Source organism: Otolemur garnettii, unplaced genomic scaffold (genome assembly GCF_000181295.1).
Source record: "Otolemur garnettii isolate 467f Iridium unplaced genomic scaffold, OtoGar3 scaffold00100, whole genome shotgun sequence".
Classification (NCBI taxonomy): Eukaryota; Metazoa; Chordata; class Mammalia; order Primates; family Galagidae; genus Otolemur; species Otolemur garnettii.
The window spans coordinates 5,607,012-5,628,140 of NW_003852495.1; the positions used below are offsets into that span (position 1 = coordinate 5,607,012).

Here is a 21,129-nt window from a genome sequence, read left to right on the forward strand (position 1 = left end):
CATTGACTCCTTGGGCAGGAAGTGAAAGAAACCCCTGAGTCCTAGTTTCAGAGAAATGCCATTTATCATCAGCCCAAGAAAAGGAGGTTTTCTTTTCAAAGACCACCGCAGGCCCTTCCTGGGGTTGCCCCCTTCAAAGCTTGATGGGAGGATCTGAGTCACTCACACACCCTGTCCCCAATGGCAACCCAGATGACAGGGGTCATTACCACAGAGCTAATGAGGCTTTCTAGCACCAAGTCAGGGAGAGAGGGAGCGTCCTTTTGGTCCTCATTCACCCTCTTCTTGGAATCCACGTTTCGGTCCTTTTGACTTCCGAAGTAGGAGAAACAGCTTCCAGCTACTAACGTTCTACCATCATCTCTAAGAAGCAGAACTAATATATTTGATAGGTGCTATGTACTTAGAAACCACTTTCACATTCATCATGTCATTTCATCTCCTCCAAATGAGAGACTATCCCTATTTCATAAATGAGGTAACTGAGGCTCAGAGAGGTAACTTGCCCAAGGTTACTCAACCAGTAAATGGCACAGATAAATCTCAAATGCAGGTCTGATTATTCCAAAGTCCTTGGACCTACAGATACAGTTTTTTGACCCTAGGAGTTCACAAATGAAATAAGAAAACACGCAGTTAGAAGGCAGAATGTCTGGGTTCTGGAAGTAGAGGGGGGTAGTGTTTCCTATAAAGCAGAGCCAGGATTATAAAACCACACCCCCTTGGAGGACTGCAGCAGACTGTTATTTGGCACATCCAATAGAGGACTGTGAGGTCGTGGGCGGGGCTTGTTGGGGGGAGGGATCCAGGAGCCCCAACAGCAGTTCAGAACATGCGGCATGAGGAACCTACAAGGGTGAGTGGTTGCTTCTCCCCAGCTGAAGCTTTCTTCCCATCACAACTCTCTTTTTGTCCATTCCCTGCCAACTTGCAGCCCTCTCCCTGAGGTGTCCAAGTAGTAACTCTCCCTCTCACAAGGTCCTTGTTCACAGGGAGCTTGGAATATGCCAGCTGAATGCTAAGATACTTAGGTTCTGTGTTCTTCATAACTGGGTTCCCAGTTCTCTTCTTAAAAGCCAATGTGGTGGTTTTGATGTGTGATAAACTCCTGCCATGTTGGGTTTTGTCTTCCTACTCTTCACTTGTCTTTTGAAAAACAAGAATAAGCCATTTCCTTATCCTAATCTTGAGAGGAAATAGCCTCCCTCTCTAAAGTTCACATTTCTCATTCTCCTACTTCCTTGGAGTCACTTCTCCAAGATCTCTCTTCATCACTGGGTCAGAAGCCTTTTCTCCTGTATCTTCTGCACCTACTTTCTTAACTTACTGGGTGGGAATCTTTGGTCTGTTCTCTAAAGATATGTTCTAGAGGCTTCAGCTTCAGGGCAACGATTGACCAATGCCTTAAAGCCTGCCCTCCTGCCCTCCATGACCCCTGTCTTGCTGCCCTCCCAAATTTCAGGGATGATGGGCTTGTGGAGGGAGGGCCCACTAGCTTTTGAAGTTCTCCCATGAAGCTGTGTCTTGCTCTATCCCTAATGCTAGAGTTGACTGGGTTTCCTGATGATCCCTTTGTGTGGGGTGAATGAGGAAAGCCTGGCTTGCTGAGAGGGCTTTCCCTGCAGAGGACCTTGGAGAGGAAGAAGTATCAGTATCTGCTAGCCTTTAAGTCAGAGACTGCCCATATATACTATACTTGTCTTAAATTCACTAATTAATATTTTTGTTGACTGCCTGGCCCTTGCTCTTTAAGTCCTGAATTTGGTCTAATTTCCATTCTCCCTCCATTCTCCCCACCCCCAGCTCCTGTTCTGATTCTGGACTACCCAAGTCTTCTCTTTGGGTAGTTTATCTGTTCTACTCAGGACAGAGGGCTCTGATCTAGAAGGAGCAACTCACTTTCTCTCCCCTCACCTCCACAGGCTTGAGAATATGCTGTTCTTCCCTACCTTTTCCATCATGGAGCCCACATTGTTGCCCTTCCCTTAGAGCCTCTGAGACTGGTACCCAGGCAAGACATAATGCCTCTGCCTGCCATAAGACTGCCCAGCCCTTATGGCTCTGATCGGCTGGTACGACTGGCCGCCAGGCTCCGGCCAGCACTCTGTGATACCCTGATCACCGTAGGCAGCCAGGAGTTCCCTGTCCACAGCCTGGTGCTAGCAGGTGTAAGCCAGCAGCTGGGCCACAGGGGCCAGTGGGCTCTGGTAGAAGGCATCAGCCCTTCCACCTTTGCCCAGCTTCTACATTTTGTTTATGGAGAAAGTGTAGAGCTGCAGCCTGGGGAGCTGGGGACCCTAGAGGAGGCAGCCAGGGCCTTGGGAGTGCAGTCCCTGGAAGAGGCATGCAGAAGGGCTCGAAGGGACAGGACTGAAGAGGAGGTGGATCTAGGGCTGAAGAAACATCAGGAAGAGCCAGAGAAACCCACAAGGGATTCTGAGAGAGGACTGAGAAGGCTTGGAGAGAAGCAGAAACAAGAGAAGTATTTTAGAGCTGGTGAGAGAGAACAGATGTCGCACAAGCACAAACTACCAAGAAAGAGCCCTGAGACGGCAGGGGCAACAAGGGAGGGTCAGGGGGAGCAGATGAGATCAAAAGAGGAAAAACTCAACCAATCCCCTATTTGCCATGGGACAGCAGATGGGAAGAAAGGTGTGGTCATGTGGGTGAGGAAGAGTCTAGGGGGCTCTGAGGAAAGTCTGCGGGAGTGCCCTGGCCCCCTTCCCCCACCAGGTTCCTTCCAAACCAGTATCATCCCCAGGCCCTGGTGGGCTGAGGCCTCTTGGTTGGGGGAGGGCCAGCCTGCCCTGTGGAGCATCCTGCTGTTGCCTCCCAGATACGGCACTCCCTTCTCACATAGCACACCCATGACTGGAGCCTGGCAGGAGGTCTGGCCTCAGGACCAGAGGTGAGTGAAGGGTCTAGGTGAAGGCTTCCAGGCTGGGAGGGAGTGGCTCAGGAGAGGTGGCCATGATGGCTAGAAAGGCACCATGTCTCTATTTCTACTGTGTATTTTCTGAGCTGGGGATGGGACAAACAGCTCCTGCCACAGGGAATGCCAAAGCCTTGCCCTTGAGGACTCAGGACACCCTCCCCCTCTTAGGAAAGGCTAGGCTCCAAAGTTTTTCCCAGGCTGTAACTCTTTCCCACCCCACTTTCAGGATCCCACTGGCTCTGAACCCCCACAAAGGGCTCTGGAGCCAGAACCAGTTGGCCTCCTCCAGCCCCACCCCAGGTAAGCCCCTCACTGTCCTGCATACACCCTGCAACATGGTCTCTCCTCTGGGGCTGGGGCTCCAGGAGTCCAGCCTCAGCAGGGCCCCTACCTCATTCTGCTCCCTCCAGGTTCCCTCCCCCAGGGCCCTGCACAGCTCAGCCCTGGGGAGATGGAAGAGTCTGATCAGGGGCACACAGGTGAGTAGGGTGAGGGCACTTTTGCCTCAGCCCCACTGTAGTCTCTGATTTCTTGCCTGGGATTAGCGGCCTTGCCCTCCTTCAACTTCTCTGTCCCCACAGGAGTACTTGCAACCTGTATGGGTCATGAGGGCACCACAGGCCACCCATCTCAACAACACCCTCCCCCAGCCCCTTCTGCTCGGTCTCGGCCTTATATTTGTTCTGTGTGTGGGAAGAGGTTTTCACTCAAGCATCAGATGGAGACACACTATAGAGTCCACACAGGTATGGGCACTCTGCCTGGTGTGAATCACCTGCTTCTTTCTCAACTCCAGTCTGTCCACTCTTGAGCCCCATTCCTGTACAATTCCCTGGTCACCCAATCTACCCTCAGCTTCCGCAGCCTTCGCTTCTTTCTTCCTTCCTTCACTGACCTTCTCCCTTCACCTGCCCTAGGAGAGAAGCCTTTCTCCTGTAGCCTTTGTCCTCAGCGCTCCCGGGACTTCTCTGCCATGACCAAGCACCTGCGGACGCACGGGGCCGCTCCATACCGCTGTCCTCTGTGCAGTGCCGGCTGTCCCAGCCTGGCCTCCATGCAGGCACACATGCGAGGCCACTCGCCTAGCCAGCTCCCACCCGGATGGACCATTCGCTCCACCTTCCTCTACTCTTCCTCTTTCTCGAGGCCATCCCGGGCCTCGACCTCTCCTTGTTGTCCCTCCTCCTCCACTACCTGAGGAGGTGTGGATAACTTCTTTGGGCTCAGCCAAGATTCTAAGAATGAGAATCGGGTCGTCTGGGCTTCTGACCCAGCACCGCTGCTAAGGTACCTTAGCAAATTCGGCCCCAGGAGAGCCTCGGGATGACCGCAGGTCGCAGGGTCCTAGGCCAATGAGCCCCTATAGGGTGAGGGCACTGAAGTTTACATGAGTAAAGGTAAACTGTATGGGGACTGTCGATCTCATCACCATAATAAAAGAGTTTCCTGTACTCTCCTTTCAGGGCTAGAAAGCCGAGTTTAGTCTGTACGTCTGGGTCCCCCAGCTTTGCCCTTGTCCTGTAGCGGCCCCTAGTGGCTACGAGTCCCCTGTCCAGCGAGGTGGACCCTTCCTCCGGCCCCCGGGGCGTCTCATCCTCTCTCGGAAGCAGCCGGCCGCAAGGGCTCGGTGTCCATGCAAACTTCGCAGCAGGCTCTGGGATAGTGGGGGCTGTGAGGCCCTAAGTTACTCGTCCCTTTCACAGCAATTCTTGGCGCGCGGAGTCTGATCTAGGCGCGCCCAGCCTCGGGCTGGATGGGAACGCGTGCTCCCGCCCTGCTTTCTGCCACCTGCCTTCTCTCCTTGAACACAAAGGCCCCGAGATCGCGGCCTCACCTGCATCTTCCCTCCACACCGAGCGGAACGGCGGCTGGGTCACTCTTGGAACTAAGACTACCCCGTTTGCCGCCGCCCCTTCTCCAGCCCACGCCTCCCACGCTCGCGAACTGCATTTCCCAGTGTCTCCCGGGTTCTCAGGGTGCGAAGTCTGCTGCACCCTGGGAATGGTAGTCCGCGCGGGCCTCTGGCTTCGACAAAACAATGGGAGGAGTCTGGGACGAGGACCACACCTCCCGGAGACCCGGGAACTGGCTTTCTGAGTGCTGGTCAGGGACCGAATAGTCCCAGTTCTAGTGCTTTACCTCCCCGCGGAAGGAGCAATGCGTCTGGACTACATTTCCCGGAGGCCCCTGCGCCTCGCCCCTCTCCGGCCTCGATGCGGAGACTGAGCTGTTCAAGAGCGGTCTGAGGTTGACGGCCGACCGGCTGCGGACTCCGGTTCCCGTGGTGCCCCGCGCGTGGCCGGCCCAGCCCCCGGCTCCCGCCAGCCCGGCGGCGGCGCTGGTTTTTGGCGTGACCGCCCCGCTCCGCCCCTCCTCTACCTCCCCTCCCCCCGGCCTGCGCACGGGCCGCCCCTCCCCCCGCCTCCCCGGCCCCTCTCACGGTGCCAAGATGGCGGCGGCGGCGGGCGGCGGCAGTTGCCCCGGGCCTGGCTCCGCGCGGGGCCGCTTCCCGGGCCGGCCGCGGGGCTCCGGCGGGGGCGGGGGCCGCGGCGGACGGGGCAGCGGGGCCGAAAGAGTGCGGGTACCTCTGCGGCGCGGCGGCGGCGCGGCAGGGCCGGGCGGAGCCGAGCCCGGGGAAGACACGGCCCTGCGCTGTTTGCTGGGGCTCCGCCGGGGCCTGCACCGGCTCCGCCGCCTGTGTGCCGGCCCGCGCGTTCAGCGAGGCCGGGGTCGGGGCCGGGGCCGGGGCTGGGGGCCAAGCCGGAGCAGCGTGCCGGAGGAGGAGAGTAGTGACGGGGAATCCGACGATGAGGTGAGGCGGTCGGAGGCGTCCCCAGCGCCGGGTGGGGCGGAGGCCAGGGTCTTCCAGGGTTCTGGGTTATCCGGCGGGGCGGCTGGGAAAGTGGAATCCCCAGGGCTCCTGCGGGGAGAAGGAACCCTAGTAATAGGCGAGGAAGGAGGCAGGTTGCATGAAGCTTTCCATGCAAAGGGCCTCTGAAAGTGGGTAGAGAAGGCTGCTGCAGCTAGCTAGGCTCTTGGGCCCGAGGCAGGTCCTGCTGAAGTGTCTTGGGCTGATCCTTTTCTGTAGTTGGCGAAGCTAGAGCAGTAGAGGTTCGGGTGAGGAGGCAGTGTGGACTGCATGCCCAGCCAGGGGTGGTTGACAGCAGCGTGGCTTTAGTGGACCGAGACTAGAGCTGTCTAAGCTCTTACCTGTAGGCTGCCCTGCTGGGCCTGAAACCTCCCCGGTTTCACCAGTGCCCCAATTCCTCTTCTCTTCTAAGGTGGAGTGGTGGAGGGCTTCCTCCTGAGGCATTCCTCCTGAAGAGGAATAGAATGAAAGCTGTGACTGGGCATTCGGACAGGTCTGGTCTGAGTTCAGCTCAGACTAGGATTTATCCCCCAGCTTTTCCAGAAAAAGGCAGAAAGGTGTGGGTTATATTACTTACGACAAGTTAATAGCAACTGACGGCTCAGAGTGGATCCCCGTATGATAGGCCATTTGATCCCCTCCCCCCACCCCTCACCTTGGGTGCCCCTAATCCCATCTTCATTCAAGAAGAAACAATGCTAAAGGGCTTAAATGGAGGTCCCACTTTTTTCTGAGTTGAACTCTGAAGGAATCTGAGTATAGGGCCTACTATCTTCACTGAAGAGAACCTGTTGTGTTCTCTTCTGGGCCAACGGACCACTGATGGCTGTGCTGAGTGGTCTGGCGCTGGGTTTGGGATACTTTGTGCCTCCATCCCTAGGGACAGACCCTGTTTTCTACTCCTCTCTGACCGTTGTGTCTTCCTAATTCCTTTGGGAGTAGGTAAGGGTATGTTAAGGGGGAATCTGGGGATATTCCTCAGTATCTGAGTCACAGGTGGAACTAGGGCTTTGGCACTGACTGCTATTTCTCCCCTCCACCCCGGTCCCCTAAATTAGGAGTTTCAGGGTTTTCATTCAGATGAAGATGTGGCCCCCAGTTCCCTGCGCTCTGCGCTCCGATCCCAGCGAGGTGAGTGTTGGGGGAACTCTACCTCTATAGCTTTACAGAGGAACTGTTATTCTTGCCCTTTGTGTTGGCTCTTCCCCATTGGACTAGTCTCCATCAGTTACTGAGTGTGTTCTGTGTTCAGAGTCCAAGCTAGGCTGGGCAGTGGGGGAGTCAGATGAGGAAGACTTAGTCTCTGTCCTCCTAGAGTGCCTTCCTCAGTCTTCAGGGCCAGCTTGACCCATCTTCCCACACCTATTCTCCTTTTAGGTCGAGCCCCCCGAGGTCGGGGCCGCAAGCATAAGACGACCCCCCTTCCTCCTCCTCGCCCAGCAGATGTGGCTCCTACCCCCCCAAAGACCCCTGCCCGGAAACGGGGTGAGGAGGGCACAGAACGAATGGTGCAGGCACTGACTGAACTTCTCCGGCGGGCCCAGGCACCCCCAGCCTCCCGGAGCTGGGCATGTGAGCCTTCTACCCCACGGCGGTCTCGGGGACGGCCCCCAGGACGGCCAGCAGGCCCCTGCAGGAAGAAGCAACAAGCAGTAGTGGTGGCAGAAGCAGCTGTGACAATCCCCAAACCTGAGCCCCCACCTCCTGTGGTTCCAATAAAACACCGAACTGGCAGCTGGAAGTGCAAGGAGGGGCCAGGCCCAGGACCTGGGACCGCCAAACGTGGAGGACAGTCGGGGCGAGGAGGCCGTGGAGGCAGGGGCCGAGGCCGAGGTGGGCTCCCTGTGGTGAACAAGGTCGTTTTAAAGGCCAAAAAAGTAAAGATGGAACAATTGTCCTTGGGACTTGAATCAGGTCAGGGTCAAGGTCAACATGAAGAAAGTTGGCAGGATGCCCCCCAAAGAAGAGTTGGATCTGGACAGGGAGGGAGCCCCTGCTGGAAGAAGCAGGAGGAGAAACTGGAGGAGGAGGGAGAGGAGAAGAAAGAAGAAGAAGATGATGACAACAAAGAGGAGGGAGAAGAGAAAGAAGAGAGAGCTATAGCTGAGGAAGAGAAGATGCTCCCCAAGGAAAAGGAAGAGGCAAAGCTACCATCACCACCTCAGACTTCTCCAGCCCCTTCGCCTCCTCCACCCCTTCCACCTCCTTCAACATCTCCTGCACCACCACTTTGCCCTCCACCACCTCCAGTGTCTCCCCCACCCATGCCGTCCCCTCCACCACCTCCTGCCCCAGAGGAGCAGGAAGAATCCCCTCCTGTGGTCCCAGCCACATGTTCCAGGAAGAGAGGCCGACCTCCCTTGACTCCCAGTCAGCGGGCAGAGAGGGAAGCTGCTCGGGCTGGGCCAGAGGGCACTTCTCCTCCCACTCCAACCCCCAGCACCACCACAGGAGGCCCTCCAGAAGACAGTCCCACCATGGCCCCCAAAAGTACCACCTTCTTGAAGAATATTCGGCAGTTTATTATGCCTGTGGTGAGTGCCCGCTCCTCCCGTATCATCAAGACCCCCCGGCGATTTATGGACGAAGATCCCCCCAAAGCCCCCAAAGTGGAGGTCTCACCTATTCTGCGACCTTCCATAACCACCTCCCCACTTGTCCCCCCGGAACCAGCACCAGCCCCCTCTCCACCACGTGCCCCAACTCCCCCATCTACCCCAGTCCCACTCCCCGAGAAGAGACGGTCTATCCTAAGGGAACCCACGTTTCGCTGGACCTCACTGACCCGGGAACTGCCCCCTCCTCCCCCTGCTCCTCCACCAGTTCCATCCCCACCCCCTGCCCCTGCCACTCCCTCCCGAAGACCCCTGCTCCTTCGAGCCCCTCAGTTTACCCCAAGCGAAGCCCACCTGAAGATCTACGAATCGGTGCTTACTACTCCTCCTCTTGGGGCTCCTGAAGCCCCTGAGCCAGAGCCTCCTCCCGCTGATGACTCTCTAGCTGAGCCTGAGCCGCGGGCAGTGGGCCGCACCAACCACCTCAGCCTGCCTCGGTTTGCCCCTGTGGTCGCCACTTCTGTTAAGGCCGAGGTGCCCCCTCCTGGGGCTCCAGCCCTGAGCAATGGGCAGCTGCCTCAGGCTCAGCCACAGCAGCCCTTGCAAGCCTTGCAAACCCAGCTCCTACCCCAGCCATTGCCACCACAGCAGCCACCATCATCACCACAACAGATGCCACCACTGGAAAAAGCCCGGATTACTGGCCTGGGTTCATTACCATTGTCTGGGGTAGAAGAGAAAATGTTCAGCCTCCTCAAGAGAGCCAAAGTGCAGCTGTTCAAAATTGACCAGCAGCAGCAGCAGAAGGTGGCATCTTCAATGCCAGTGAGTATATTGCTATGGCCAGTTCTCCACTCAGTCCCTCCAGCCTCAATTCTCCGCCACTCATTTATCTCCTGCCTCCCTAGATACTTTCCGGCATTGCAGGGAACCCTCAGAGCCAGTCTTGCGTTACCCCCACCTTCCTGTGTTCCTTCCCTGTGCAACTCCCCTGTCCCCATCTTTCCTCACTTTCCAGCCCCTGACCCTGTTTATTCCCCTACCAGCCAAGCCCAGGGAAGCAAGTGGAGGAGGTCGTTGGGACTGTCAAGCAGATCTCAGACAGAGGTTCTGTAAGGTCTGAAGATGAATCAATGGAAGCTAAGAGAGAGAGACCCTCGGTATGTGATGGGAGAAGGCCCCTGTGAAGAAGGCTGGCTGGAGGCTTAGGGTCACAGGAGCACAAAGCACAGTTCTCCACACATATTCCTGGTTTCTCCTTCCCCAGGGCCCTGAGTCCCCTGTGCAAGGCCCCCGCATCAAACATGTCTGCCGTCATGCTGCTGTGGCCCTGGGTCAGGCCCGGGCCATGGTGCCTGAAGATGTCCCCCGTCTCAGTGCCCTTCCTCTTCGGGATCGGCAGGATCTTGCCACAGAGGGTAGGGGGGTGCTGTGCTGTGGGGAGACTTGACAGTTGTGTCAGCTTTGGGGGTGAGCAAGTGGACAAGAAGCCAGGAGAGAAGGAGCTGAGTCAGGTGCTTGGGGGTAGGTGGTAAGGGGATCGGAGTACTAGGTCTTAGGCAAAGCAAGTTGATTGAAGGGCGCTTGAAATCTATACTGTGGGAAAGTGAGAGCCAAAGGGGGATTGAGTGGGAGAAATCTAGGAGAGTGCTTGGCACCTTTGTAGGTCCATTTTCTTCTCTCTGTCTGCAGGAATAGACACGTCATCAGCATCTGAGACGGAGAGTGTCCCATCACAGTCCCAGCTGGTAAAGGTGGAGTCAGCAGGGCCTGGAGGAGACTCAGAGCCTACAGGGTCTGGAGGGGCCCTGGCCCATACACCCCGGCGCTCACTGCCCTCCCACCACGGCAAAAAAATGCGGATGGCTCGGTGTGGACACTGTCGAGGCTGCCTTCGTGTGCAGGACTGTGGGTCGTGTGTCAACTGCCTGGATAAGCCCAAGTTTGGGGGCCCCAATACCAAGAAGCAGTGCTGTGTGTGAGTAGGCATCACCTCCATTCTCCCCTCTTGGTTGCCAGTCACCAGGCCTCCTGCCCAGCTCCTCTTCTGCCCAGCCAAAGCAGTGGGATGGGCATCCTTGTGGAGAGCTTCCTCTCTTCCCCTAGACCACCAGTCCCCTACCCTGGTGACGTGCTGCTCCCCTCCCCAGATACCGGAAATGTGACAAGATAGAGGCTCGGAAGATGGAACGCCTGGCCAAAAAAGGTAATGGGGCTCAAAGGGTGTTTCTATTAAACCTTATTTAGATTTCTGGTGTGTAAGAAACCATGTTTCCTTGCTCTCCTCCCTTGTTTTTGCAGTTCACCACCTTTGTCTGTCTGCTTTTCTGTCGTGTGCTTTTCTATCACCCGCATTCATTCTCTCTTGCCCCACTTTCTGGCTTTTCTCCATCCCGATGCCCCATGTCCCTGACTGAGCTCAAATCCTATTAAGTCCCCTGTTCCCACAGGCCGGACGATAGTGAAGACGCTGTTGCCCTGGGATTCCGATGAATCTCCTGAGGCCTCCCCTGGTCCTCCAGGCCCACGCCGGGGGGCGGGAGCTGGGGGGCCCCGAGAGGAGGTGGTGGCCCCCCCAGGATCCGAGGAGCAGGACTCCCTCCTACTGCAGCGCAAGTCAGCCCGGCGCTGCGTCAAACAGCGACCCTCCTATGATATCTTCGAAGACTCAGATGACTCAGATCCTGGGGGTCCCCCTGCTCCTCGTCGTCGGACCCCCCGAGAAAATGGTGCGAACCACTTTATGCTTTCTCTGTCATGCAGTTTGTCCTGTCTTCTGCGTGGAAGGGACAAGGTTCTCAGGGACAGGGCTTTATCAGACTGGTAGAGAAGGTGGCTAAGGGCAGAGAAGGAGGCAGTTTTAGGTGGATATGTAGAAGTGGTGTGTGAGGTTCTTAGCACAATTAGCGAGGTGGAAGAGTCATCTTAGTGGGTCTTGGTTAAAGAACCCTTGAAAACCTTGGGAACCCTGGCATTGTAGAAGAAGAGTTAAAATGGGACGTGGAAGGACAGGGACCTCACTGTTCACGTGTCCTGCCTAGAGCTGCCAGCTCCAGAGCCTGAGGAGCAGAGCCGGCCCCGCAAACCCACCCTGCAGCCTGTATTGCAGCTCAAGGCCCGAAGGCGCCTGGACAAGGTCAGCATGGCCCACTTCAAGAACCTCAAACCCTGTGTAAGGCATGGTTCTGCCTTCCAGGAGCTACCTGGCAAGTCAGAGTGCCAGACATGCCCAACTGTAGTGTAGTGTGTGTGCTAGAGAACAGGTCCTGAGGGTGGAGGCTTTGTCTGTCTGGAGAACAAATTGGGATATGGGTGAAAGGCAGGGTCTGGCAGGCTGGGGGAAGGGCAGTGAGGAGAGGAGTTTGGGTGGGACTGGCAGCTTCTAACCATACCATCATCCCTCCTTAGGATGCTTTGGCCCCTGGCCCCTTTGCTGCTTTTCCCAATGGCTGGACTGGAAAACAGAAATCCCCTGACGGTGTGCACCGAGTCCGTGTGGACTTCAAGGTGTGATACTGAGTGGGGTGGGTGTCAGGCCTGTGGTTGGAAGAAACTTGTTGACTATGTCAGAGAAGCCAGGGCTTTATGGATGGGTCTGACTTGTGTCCTTGGCTGCTTTTCAATCTTGCATCCTCTCTTTCCCCCAGGAGGATTGTGACCTAGAGAACGTGTGGCTGATGGGTGGTCTGAGCGTGCTCACTTCCGTGCCAGGGGGGCCACCAATGGTGTGCTTGCTGTGTGCCAGCAAAGGACTGCATGAGGTTGGATCTCTGTCTTTTTTTTCACAGACCCCCAAGTCTTTGTTGGCCCTTAACTGCCTGATGTCTTAGGCCCTCTCAGCTGGGTCTCGTCTCCTGGCCTTCTGGCCTCACGCTGTGCCCATCATTCACTCTCTCCCACACCCATCCTCAGCTGGTGTTTTGCCAAGTCTGCTGCGATCCTTTCCATCCATTCTGCCTGGAAGAAGCTGAGCGGCCCCTGCCCCAGCATCATGACACCTGGTGCTGCCGCCGCTGCAAATTCTGCCATGTTTGTGGACGGAAAGGCCGGGGATCCAAGGTTTGGAACCAGGGGCTGGGTGATGGCAAGGAGGGGGCGTGTCCCTATGCCAGGTTTTGGTATCACTGTCTTTCTCCCACGTCTGACAGCATCTTCTGGAGTGTGAGCGCTGTCGCCATGCTTACCACCCGGCCTGCCTCGGGCCCAGCTACCCAACCCGGGCCACACGCAGACGGCGCCACTGGGTGAGAGATGAGGCCCAGGCCCCTTGCTTTGGTGCTAATGACTAGCACCACCAACCCCCATCACCCCCAGACATGCTCTCGGCTAAGCTCTCAGGAGGCCAAGGAGGGTTGGGGATCCCCTTGAGAATTTTATAAATAACATTTTCTCTTTAGAAACGTCACATAAACAATATTATATACAGAGTTTGTACATGATGGTTTCAGGAACCCATGGATTCTGTGTTCCCAGGCTCAGTTTCCTGCCCCAACCTGTGTCCCCCTTCTTCATCTTCCTCCTCTCTCCAGCATGTCTCTTCTCCTCCTCATCTGTCCTGCATACCCTTTACACCCCCTCGCCCTTTGCCCCCTCACATTGTTCCAGCCCAGTGTCTGACTTTCCCCTAACGTGGACCTGCTCCTCAGATCTGTTCAGCCTGTGTACGCTGTAAGAGCTGTGGGGCAACTCCAGGCAAGAACTGGGACGTGGAGTGGTCTGGAGATTACAGCCTCTGCCCCAGGTGCACCCAACTCTATGAGAAAGGTGGGGACCTGGCAGGGGGGCTGGACCCTGGGGGCCAGAGGGGAGTGAGGCAGGTTCCTAGGCAGACAGTTAAAACAGATACTCAGCGTGTGGCTTTCCACTTTTTAACCATGAAACTTTTTCTTCAGTTTATCATTTTTTCCATGGGAGTCCATCCAGTAGATAAAACAGGGACACAGAACCCCTCTGAGGGCAGTAGGAGTAGAGGGCTTGGGACCCCACCATTTTGGTCTCTGGGATACCTTGTGGAACCTCAACTCTCTTCACTGAGCAGTTTGAAAATTTGGGCTTTCTTCATTCATTCAGGCGGGCTGTTTAGCAAAGTCTCGCGCTGTGTGAGGTGCTGAGGAAGCAGAGTCAGAAAAGAGGCCTTTTTTTTAAACGTGTCGTTTGGGAATGGTGAGGGCGGAATAGAGGCAGCTTGTGGAGCAGTCTAGGGTGGTTGGCCCCTGAACAAGGACTCTGAGGGGTAGATGGTGACCCCAGCTCCTCTGACTCTTCTTCTTCCCTTTCTCTCTAGGAAACTACTGTCCAATCTGCACGCGCTGCTATGAAGACAATGACTACGAGAGCAAGATGATGCAGTGCGCACAGTGTGACCACTGGGTGCACGCCAAGTGCGAGGGGCTCTCAGGTGAGCAGGCCCGGGGCCTGGGTGCAGCCTCAGCCCTGTGAAGATCCTTGGCCCCTGCCCTGTAGAGAGCAGGTGGCCTAGGGGCTACTGGGAACCCTCATATCCTCTCATCTATCTCCTCTTTTTCTGTCTTGGCTGTTTTAGATGAAGACTATGAGATCCTCTCAGGACTTCCAGACTCGGTGCTGTACACGTGTGGACCATGTGCTGGAGCAACACAGCCCCGCTGGCGAGAGGCCCTGAGTGGGGCCCTCCAGGGGGGCCTGCGCCAGGTGCTCCAGGGCCTGCTGAACTCCAAGGTGGCAGGGTCACTGCTGCTGTGCACCCAGGTCTGGAGAGCCCAGGAGGCAGGATAGGGTGGGGCCAGACCCAGCACCAGCCCTGCTGACTTCCCCCCTTTGCAGTGTGGGCAGGATGGGAAGCAGCTGCACCCAGGACCCTGTGGTCTGCAAGCTGTGAGTCAGCGCTTTGAGGAAGGCCACTACAAGTCTGTGGTACGTGGGACACAGGGGTAATAGGTGGATGCCAGGAGAAGAGAGCGAGGGTTGTCAGACCCTCACAAACCCCCTTTACAGCACAGCTTCATGGAGGACATGGTGGCCATCCTGACAAGGCACTCAGAAGAAGGAGAGACCCCAGAGCGCCGGGCTGGAGGCCAGATGAAGGGGCTCCTACTGAAGGTGAGCTCTTTCAGGGATACCTGAGGGTAGTGGGTGGGGGATGGGGAGTGAGACCTTTAGACATGTTCCTGCTGACTCTCCTGGGGAAGCCAGTTCTTCTCATCCTATTAACTCACTCCCCAGCTGCTAGAGTCTGCGTTCGGCTGGTTCGACGCCCATGACCCCAAGTACTGGCGACGGAGTACCCGGCTGCCGAAGTGAGCAAGGCTGGGTAGCAGGAGGGGCACCAGGGAGTAAGCACAAAGGCAAGGGCACATGGGAATCAAGGGGTCAAGCTAGGCTCAGAATAGATGAGAGCAGAGTTAGGGTCTACTAGAGAGGAGATAGTAGAATCAGCAGGAGATCTCCCGTGGTTCTAGACTAGCAAAGCATTACTCCTACTGTATTAGTCAAGGCAGTTCTGGAAACAAAGCAGTGAACAAATAAGATTGGACTCTACTGAAAGAGCTCATTTTGGGGAGCTGGGCAAGCTTTATTAGGGCCATAATGAGGAACTCCAGGGAGCTGTGGGAACCCAGAGGGGGCATCTAGAAGAGCATGGGGATCATGGAAGGCTTCCTAGAAGAGGTGACACCTAAGCTGAGATTAGGAGGAAGGGTATTCCAGGCATGAATAACAGCATTATTATATGTCAAAGGTGGCAAAAGGGGCTCTGACTTTTTGAGGGGACTGAGAGAACTTGTGCATGGGGAGAGCTATAATTGCAGGTGTAAGCTGGCATTGTGGGTAGGCCCCAGTCCAGCTGCCTTTGTTAGACGTGTCAGATGCTGACCTGCCTGTTCACAGCGGAGTCCTTCCCAATGCGGTGTTGCCCCCATCCCTGGACCATGTCTATGCTCAGTGGAGACAGCAGGAACCAGAGACCCCAGAATCAGGGCAGCCTCCAGGGGATCCCTCAGCAGGTACCGGGAAGTGGGGCTGGAGGATAGGGCCCCTAAGATGGCAGGCCAGGCTCCAGATCTTGATTCTTAGACCTCCTTTCCCTCATCCTTTTCCAGCTTTCCAGGGCAAGGATCCAGCTGCTTTCTCACACCTGGAGGACCCTCGTCAGTGTGCACTCTGTCTCAAATATGGAGATGCAGACTCCAAGGTGAGGGTTGCTGTGTGAAGCCCTAGATTTGAGGTCTGGGCCCAAGAACCCCCCATCACGCCACTCTTCTTGCCACCAGGAGGCAGGGCGGCTCCTGTACATTGGGCAGAATGAGTGGACACACGTCAATTGTGCCATTTGGTCAGCTGAAGTGTTTGAAGAAAACGACGGCTCCCTCAAGAACGTGCATGCTGCTGTGGCCCGAGGGAGGCAGATGGTGAGGGTGTACGCCTGGAAAGGTGGCCTCAGGTCTCACATGGGGTACTTGTCCAGTGGGAGCTACTCTTAGTTTGCATTTCTTCCCTGGGCTTGTCCTTTCATTATTGATCCTAGGTACCTTTTTTAGTTGTCCCAAGTCTTATGCTGATACGGATTTTTAAAAATTTGTGGGCAGTGCCTGTGGCTCAAAGGAGTAGGGCACCAGCCCCATATGCTGGAGGTGGTGGGTTCAAGCCCAGCCCTGGCCAAAAACTACAAAAAAAAAAAAAAAACTAAAAATTTGTGCCCTCTGGCCATGATCTGGGCCTGAAGCATGGGAGACTAAAAGAAGATCTCTAATTGACACATACTGGATGCTTTGTATACAGCGTGGCATTTAGCTCTTATTTTGTTCTGGTGAAGTGAGGTGTTCCCTGGGTTAGAATTCCCATAGTCGGCTCGGTGCCTATGGCTCAAGTGGCTAAGGCACCAGCCACATACACCTAAGGTGGCAGGTTCGAATCCAGCCTGGGCCCGCCAAACAACAATGATGGCTGCAACCAAAAAAAAACATACCTAGGCATTGTGGCAGGCGCCTGTGGTCCCAGCTACTTAGGAGGCTGAGGCAGGAGACTAGTTTAAGCCCAGGAGTTGGAGGTTGCTGTGACCTGTGATGCCACAGTACTCAACAAAAACACAGCTTGAGGCTCTGTCTCAAAAAAAAAAAAAAAGAATTCCCATAGTCACCGGTGTGGGACCTGGCCCAGGTACTGTAGAATGCCTCAAGCTCTCTGTCAGGAGTTGGGATAACTACTGGCTTTAAGTACAGTAATAGAGGTCCTGCTGTAGGATTGTGTGAGAAAGGTGGTAAGTGAAAATTAGCTGCTCTCTCTCCCCACTCTCTGCTTCAAAAAAATCTGAAAGACTTTGTGTGTGCACCTGGCCATGGGTGCAGTTGAGGAAGAGGTTATGTTTGGTGAGGGCTTTTGTTGTGTGAGATTCTGGGCTAGACAGGGACATAAGCAGGCTCTCAGAGACAGTGGTGCTCAGCATCACACACGCCCCCTCCCCCTGCCACCCACAGCGCTGTGAGCTCTGTTTGAAGCCTGGAGCCACGGTAGGCTGCTGCCTTTCCTCCTGCCTCAGCAACTTCCACTTCATGTGTGCTCGGGCCAGCTACTGCATCTTCCAGGACGACAAGAAAGTATTCTGCCAGAAACATACGGACCTCCTAGATGGCAAGGTGGGCCAGAACCGTGGAGAGATAGTCCCCAGTGTTCTCTGTTCCCCTTCCGCTTAGGGACCCCCATCAATGCTGATCCCTGGTTCCTGCTCCTTCTCAGTGTCTCCTTCTATGTTCTCCCAGAGCCCTTTAGGCCAAGCTCCTGACTGTTCAGACCTTGCCCACAGAGCCTTTCCCTGGTATCCCCTTCTCACCCCTCCAATCCAGCAACTCCCATTTGCCATCCACCTCCCAGGAGATCGTGACCCCCGACGGTTTTGATGTTCTCCGCCGAGTCTATGTGGACTTTGAGGGCATCAACTTCAAGCGCAAATTCTTGACGGGGCTTGAACCTGATGCCATCAATGTGCTCATTGGTAAGCCACTTGTTTTCTGCTCTCTTCGTCCTGACCTTCCCCAGCCTGCCTCTGCTGACGTCTCCTTTTTACCACAGGCTCCATCCGAATTGACTCCCTGGGTACTCTGTCTGATCTCTCAGACTGCGAGGGACGGCTCTTCCCCATTGGCTACCAGTGAGCAGTCCGGGGGACCCTGGTAGGGTTGGGGTACTTGAGGGATAGATCCCATTTCCCAAATTGTCTTAACCCATTTATCTCACCTGCCAGGTGTTCCCGTCTGTACTGGAGCACAGTAGATGCTCGGAGGCGCTGCTGGTATCGGTGCCGAATTCTTGAGTATCGACCCTGGGGGCCTCGGGAAGAGCCTGTGCACTTGGAGGCAGCAGAGGAGAACCAGACCATTGTGCACAGCCCCGCCCCTTCCTCAGGTAAGGCCTTGGTGCCACCCTACCTCGTTTTCCTCCCTTAGTGCTGCCCTCCTTAAGCCTTCTTGGTCACCCACTGATGCCCGTGTCCCTCTCCCCTCAAGAAAACCTAACATGCTTGCAGTTCTTTCATCCACTGTAATAACAGATAATTCATTGGCCGTGCACTGTGTGCCTGGGGGTGTGCTCAGAATTTCATAGGAAGTGCAGTGGGGAGAGCACTATGCTGCCTGCTTGAGGTGGGAGGTAACCTGGGGACAACTGAGGGGAGCAGAGTTTACAGCTCCCAGACTTGGAGTCCGTGCTCATGTGAGGCTCCCAGCCCTCTGATGAAGTAAAGACTCCTCTACACTGCACCTCGAATGGGGACAGTTGCTGTCCATAGTAACTGATCAGCGGAACTGGGATTTGAGCCTGGATCTGTTCAGTTCTCAAGCTGGCACCCTTGCAGGCATGCCACAGTGAGGAATGGATCTGAGAGCTGGGTGGCAAAGAGCAAAGAATGGGCTTGGGGATTAGCAGAGAGGAAGAGGTCACTGTCAGCAGAATAGGAGGTGGAAGAGATTTGGATTATGTTTGTGGATAAGGGATTTACTCCAGGTTGGAGCATGATAAGAAGTGGAGAAGGGAGGCAGATGCACCTACCCTGGTTGGAAACAAGGGCATCTTGGGAGGAGGAGGCAGAAGTCAGCTAGCAAAGGTTGGATGTAGCTAGGTCATGGAGAGAGCCCCAAGCTCCAGGACTAAATGGATGATGCTTTGATGTGATGAGGATGCACAGAGCAGGTGGGAGAGTGGTGGGACTGGCCATCCTGGGGAGAGAGCATTGTCATGGCATGTGGGGTCTGAAGCAGAAAGAGAACAGTAGAGAGCCAGGAAGTGGGAAGATGGCCAAGCACAGCTGAGGAGAGGTCTTGAAGGGACCCTGACCCAGGTGTGTAGGGGTGTGTGTGTGTGTGTGTAGATTTTGTAGATGCCAGGGGTAGGGTTTGGGACCAGAAAGGTAACTGGAAACCAGTGCGTGTTGTGACTAGGTCAGGGTCAGGGCCTGAGAAGGCACAGTTGGCTTAAAAGAAGGGAGAACATGTGATGAGAGACTTTGATGAAAAGCCTCTGTTACCCCTGCTACCCCTGATGCAACTTTCTTGCCTCTCTAGAGCCCCTAGATCATGAGGACCCCCTACCAGATTCAGATGCCCTTATCCCTGGAGCTCCTGAGCACCACTCTCCTGTTCAGAACCTGGACCCCCCGCTTCGGCCAGATTCTAGCAGTGCCCCTCCTCCAGCCCCTCGCTCCTTCTCAGGGGCTCGAATCAAAGTGCCCAACTACTCACCATCCCGGAGGCCCTTGGGGGGTGTCTCCTTTGGCCCCCTGCCCTCCCCTGGTGAGCACCTGGGAGTGCCTGGGGAGGGTGGGGCAGGGGTAGCTGGAGCTCCTGGGCTGACATCAACCCTTCCCTTCACAGGAAGTCCATCTTCTCTGACCCACCATATTCCTACAGTGGGAGACATGGACTTCCCAGCTCCTCCCAGACGCTCTCGTCGTCCCAGCCCACTGGCCCACAGGCCGCCACCATCACGGCGGACCTCCCCTCCTCTCCGAACTTCCCCTCAGCTCAGGGTGCTCCCTCCTACCTCAGTCGTTGCAGCCCTCACACCTACCTCAGGGGAGCTGGCTCCCTCTGGCCCGGCTCCATCTCCACCACCCCCTGAAGACCTGGGCCCAGACTTTGAGGACATGGAGGTGGTGTCAGGACTGAGTGCTGCTGACCTGGACTTTGCAGCCAGCCTGCTGGAGACTGAGCCCTTCCAGGAAGAGATTGTGGCTGCTGGGGCAGTGGGAAGCAGCCATGGGGGCCCAGGGGACAGCTCAGAGGAGGAGGCTAGCCCCACCACCCGCTATATCCACTTCCCTGTGACTGTGGTATCTGGCCCTGCTCTGGCTCCTGGGGCCCTCCCTGGGGCCCTCCCTGGGGCCCCCCGCATCGAACAGCTGGACGGAGTGGATGATGGCACAGACAGTGAAGCTGAGGCAGCCCAGCAACCTCGGGGTCAGGGGACTCCTCCTTCGGGGCCAGGAGTGGGCCGAGCTGGGGTCCTCGGGGCTGTGGGGGACAGAGCCAAACCTCCTGAGGACCTGCCTTCAGAAATTGTGGATTTTGTGTTGAAGAACCTAGGAGGACCTGGGGAGGGAGGCACTGGTCCCAGAGAGGAGTCACTCCCCCCAATACCTCCCCTGGCTAATGGCAGCCAGCCACCCCAGGGTCTGCCCCCTAGCCCAGCTGACTCCACCCGCACATTTGCTTGGCTCCCTGGGGCCCCAGGGGTCCGGGTGTTGAGCCTGGGCCCCACCCCTGAGCCCCCCAAACCTGCTGCTTCCAAAATCATCCTTGTCAACAAGCTGGGGCAAGTCTTTGTGAAGATGGCCGGGGAGGGTGAACCTGTCCCACCCCCAGTTAGGCAACCACCTCTGCCCCCTACCATTCCCCCCACAGCCCCCACCTCCTGGACTCTGCCCCCAGGACCCCTGCTTGGTGTGTTGCCAGTGGTAGGGGTGGTCCGCCCTGCCCCGCCCCCACCACCCCCTCCACTGACGCTAGTTTTGAGCAGTGGGCCTGCCAGTCCACCCCGCCAGGCCATCCGTGTCAAGAGGGTGTCCACTTACTCTGGCCGGTCCCCGCCAGCACCTCCCCCAAACAAAACCCCACGGCTAGATGAAGATGGAGAGTCACTGGAGGATACCCCACAAGTTCCAGGGCTCGGGAACAGCGGGTAAGCACAGTGCTGACACAGGCAAGGGAGGGGGTGGCTGAAAGGAGGCAGCTCAACCTCGTGGTTCCTCCCCACCAGATTTAGCCGAGTGAGGATGAAAACGCCCACAGTGCGTGGAGTTCTCGACCTGGATCACCCTGGGGAGCCCACTGAGGAGGAAAGCCCTAGGTGAGAGGCCAGGCCCCTCTCCTTGGAGGCTCTGGGACCTCTGTCTTTTCTCCCTCCTGACAGGTGTTTCCTCACAGGCCCCTTCAGGAACGGTCCCCTCTGCTGCCACTTCCAGAAGGTGGTCCTGCTCAGACCCTAGATGGTCCCCCAGACCTGCTGCTCGAGTCTCAGTGGCACCACTATTCAGGTAGGGACCAGCCTTTTCCTCTCACTGCCATTTCCTTGTGCTTGGCAACTGACAATCACTTCAAAAAAGAGTGCGTGCTGGCTCAGTGCCTGTGGCTCAAGTGGCTAAGGCACCAGCCACATACACCTAAGGTGGCGGGTTCGAATCCAGCCCAGGCCCGCCAAACAACAGTGATGGCTGCAACCAAAAAAATAGCCAGGCATTGTGGCAGGGGCCTGTGGTCCCAGCTACTTGGGAGGCTGAAGCAGGAGACTCGCTTGAGCCCAGGAGT

At 56.3% G+C, this 21,129-nt stretch overlaps 2 protein-coding genes across 3 annotated transcripts in view; both read left to right on the forward strand.

Moving 5' to 3' along the window:
* Window positions 1-1,264: 1,264 nt before the first annotated feature.
* On the forward strand, window positions 1,265-4,371 carry ZBTB32 (zinc finger and BTB domain containing 32). Its single transcript, XM_003796109.3, has 5 exons — window positions 1,265-2,908; window positions 3,162-3,235; window positions 3,346-3,414; window positions 3,517-3,681; window positions 3,853-4,371. The coding sequence occupies exons 1-5, from the start codon at window positions 2,022-2,024 to the stop codon at window positions 4,131-4,133; spliced, it is 1,476 nt and encodes a 491-aa protein (XP_003796157.1). The 5' UTR covers window positions 1,265-2,021; the 3' UTR covers window positions 4,134-4,371.
* A 1,013-nt stretch (window positions 4,372-5,384) lies between these two features.
* The window catches only part of KMT2B (lysine methyltransferase 2B), a 21,437-nt gene continuing 5,692 nt past the window's right edge, over window positions 5,385-21,129 (forward strand). The window contains exons 1-30 of one of the 2 annotated variants that reach the window (XM_023516917.1): window positions 5,385-5,747; window positions 6,863-6,935; window positions 7,182-9,184; window positions 9,406-9,519; window positions 9,627-9,777; window positions 10,052-10,337; window positions 10,510-10,565; window positions 10,810-11,088; window positions 11,401-11,531; window positions 11,768-11,866; window positions 12,007-12,120; window positions 12,272-12,418; window positions 12,508-12,603; window positions 13,006-13,123; window positions 13,644-13,757; window positions 13,902-14,086; window positions 14,162-14,251; window positions 14,333-14,437; window positions 14,561-14,634; window positions 15,224-15,339; window positions 15,436-15,527; window positions 15,607-15,744; window positions 16,810-16,968; window positions 17,204-17,324; window positions 17,402-17,480; window positions 17,574-17,734; window positions 18,889-19,116; window positions 19,198-20,503; window positions 20,582-20,671; window positions 20,749-20,858. In XM_023516917.1, the coding sequence (XP_023372685.1) occupies window positions 5,385-5,747; window positions 6,863-6,935; window positions 7,182-9,184; window positions 9,406-9,519; window positions 9,627-9,777; window positions 10,052-10,337; window positions 10,510-10,565; window positions 10,810-11,088; window positions 11,401-11,531; window positions 11,768-11,866; window positions 12,007-12,120; window positions 12,272-12,418; window positions 12,508-12,603; window positions 13,006-13,123; window positions 13,644-13,757; window positions 13,902-14,086; window positions 14,162-14,251; window positions 14,333-14,437; window positions 14,561-14,634; window positions 15,224-15,339; window positions 15,436-15,527; window positions 15,607-15,744; window positions 16,810-16,968; window positions 17,204-17,324; window positions 17,402-17,480; window positions 17,574-17,734; window positions 18,889-19,116; window positions 19,198-20,503; window positions 20,582-20,671; window positions 20,749-20,858 (7,198 nt within the window). The remainder of the gene's footprint in view (window positions 5,748-6,862; window positions 6,936-7,181; window positions 9,185-9,405; window positions 9,520-9,626; window positions 9,778-10,051; window positions 10,338-10,509; window positions 10,566-10,809; window positions 11,089-11,400; window positions 11,532-11,767; window positions 11,867-12,006; window positions 12,121-12,271; window positions 12,419-12,507; window positions 12,604-13,005; window positions 13,124-13,643; window positions 13,758-13,901; window positions 14,087-14,161; window positions 14,252-14,332; window positions 14,438-14,560; window positions 14,635-15,223; window positions 15,340-15,435; window positions 15,528-15,606; window positions 15,745-16,809; window positions 16,969-17,203; window positions 17,325-17,401; window positions 17,481-17,573; window positions 17,735-18,888; window positions 19,117-19,197; window positions 20,504-20,581; window positions 20,672-20,748; window positions 20,859-21,129) is intronic. The other variant, XM_012809164.1, reaches the window with a different exon arrangement.

Excerpts from the sequence above, each read along its gene's own strand:
- ZBTB32 (XM_003796109.3), top strand. The coding sequence starts at position 2,022 with ATGCCTCTGCCTGCCATAAGACTGCCCAGCCCTTATGGCTCTGATCGG. Across the intron at positions 2,909-3,161 it reads GTCTGGCCTCAGGACCAGAG|GATCCCACTGGCTCTGAACC; the intron begins GTGAGTGAAGGG and ends CCCCACTTTCAG. Across the intron at positions 3,682-3,852 it reads ACACTATAGAGTCCACACAG|GAGAGAAGCCTTTCTCCTGT; the intron begins GTATGGGCACTC and ends CACCTGCCCTAG.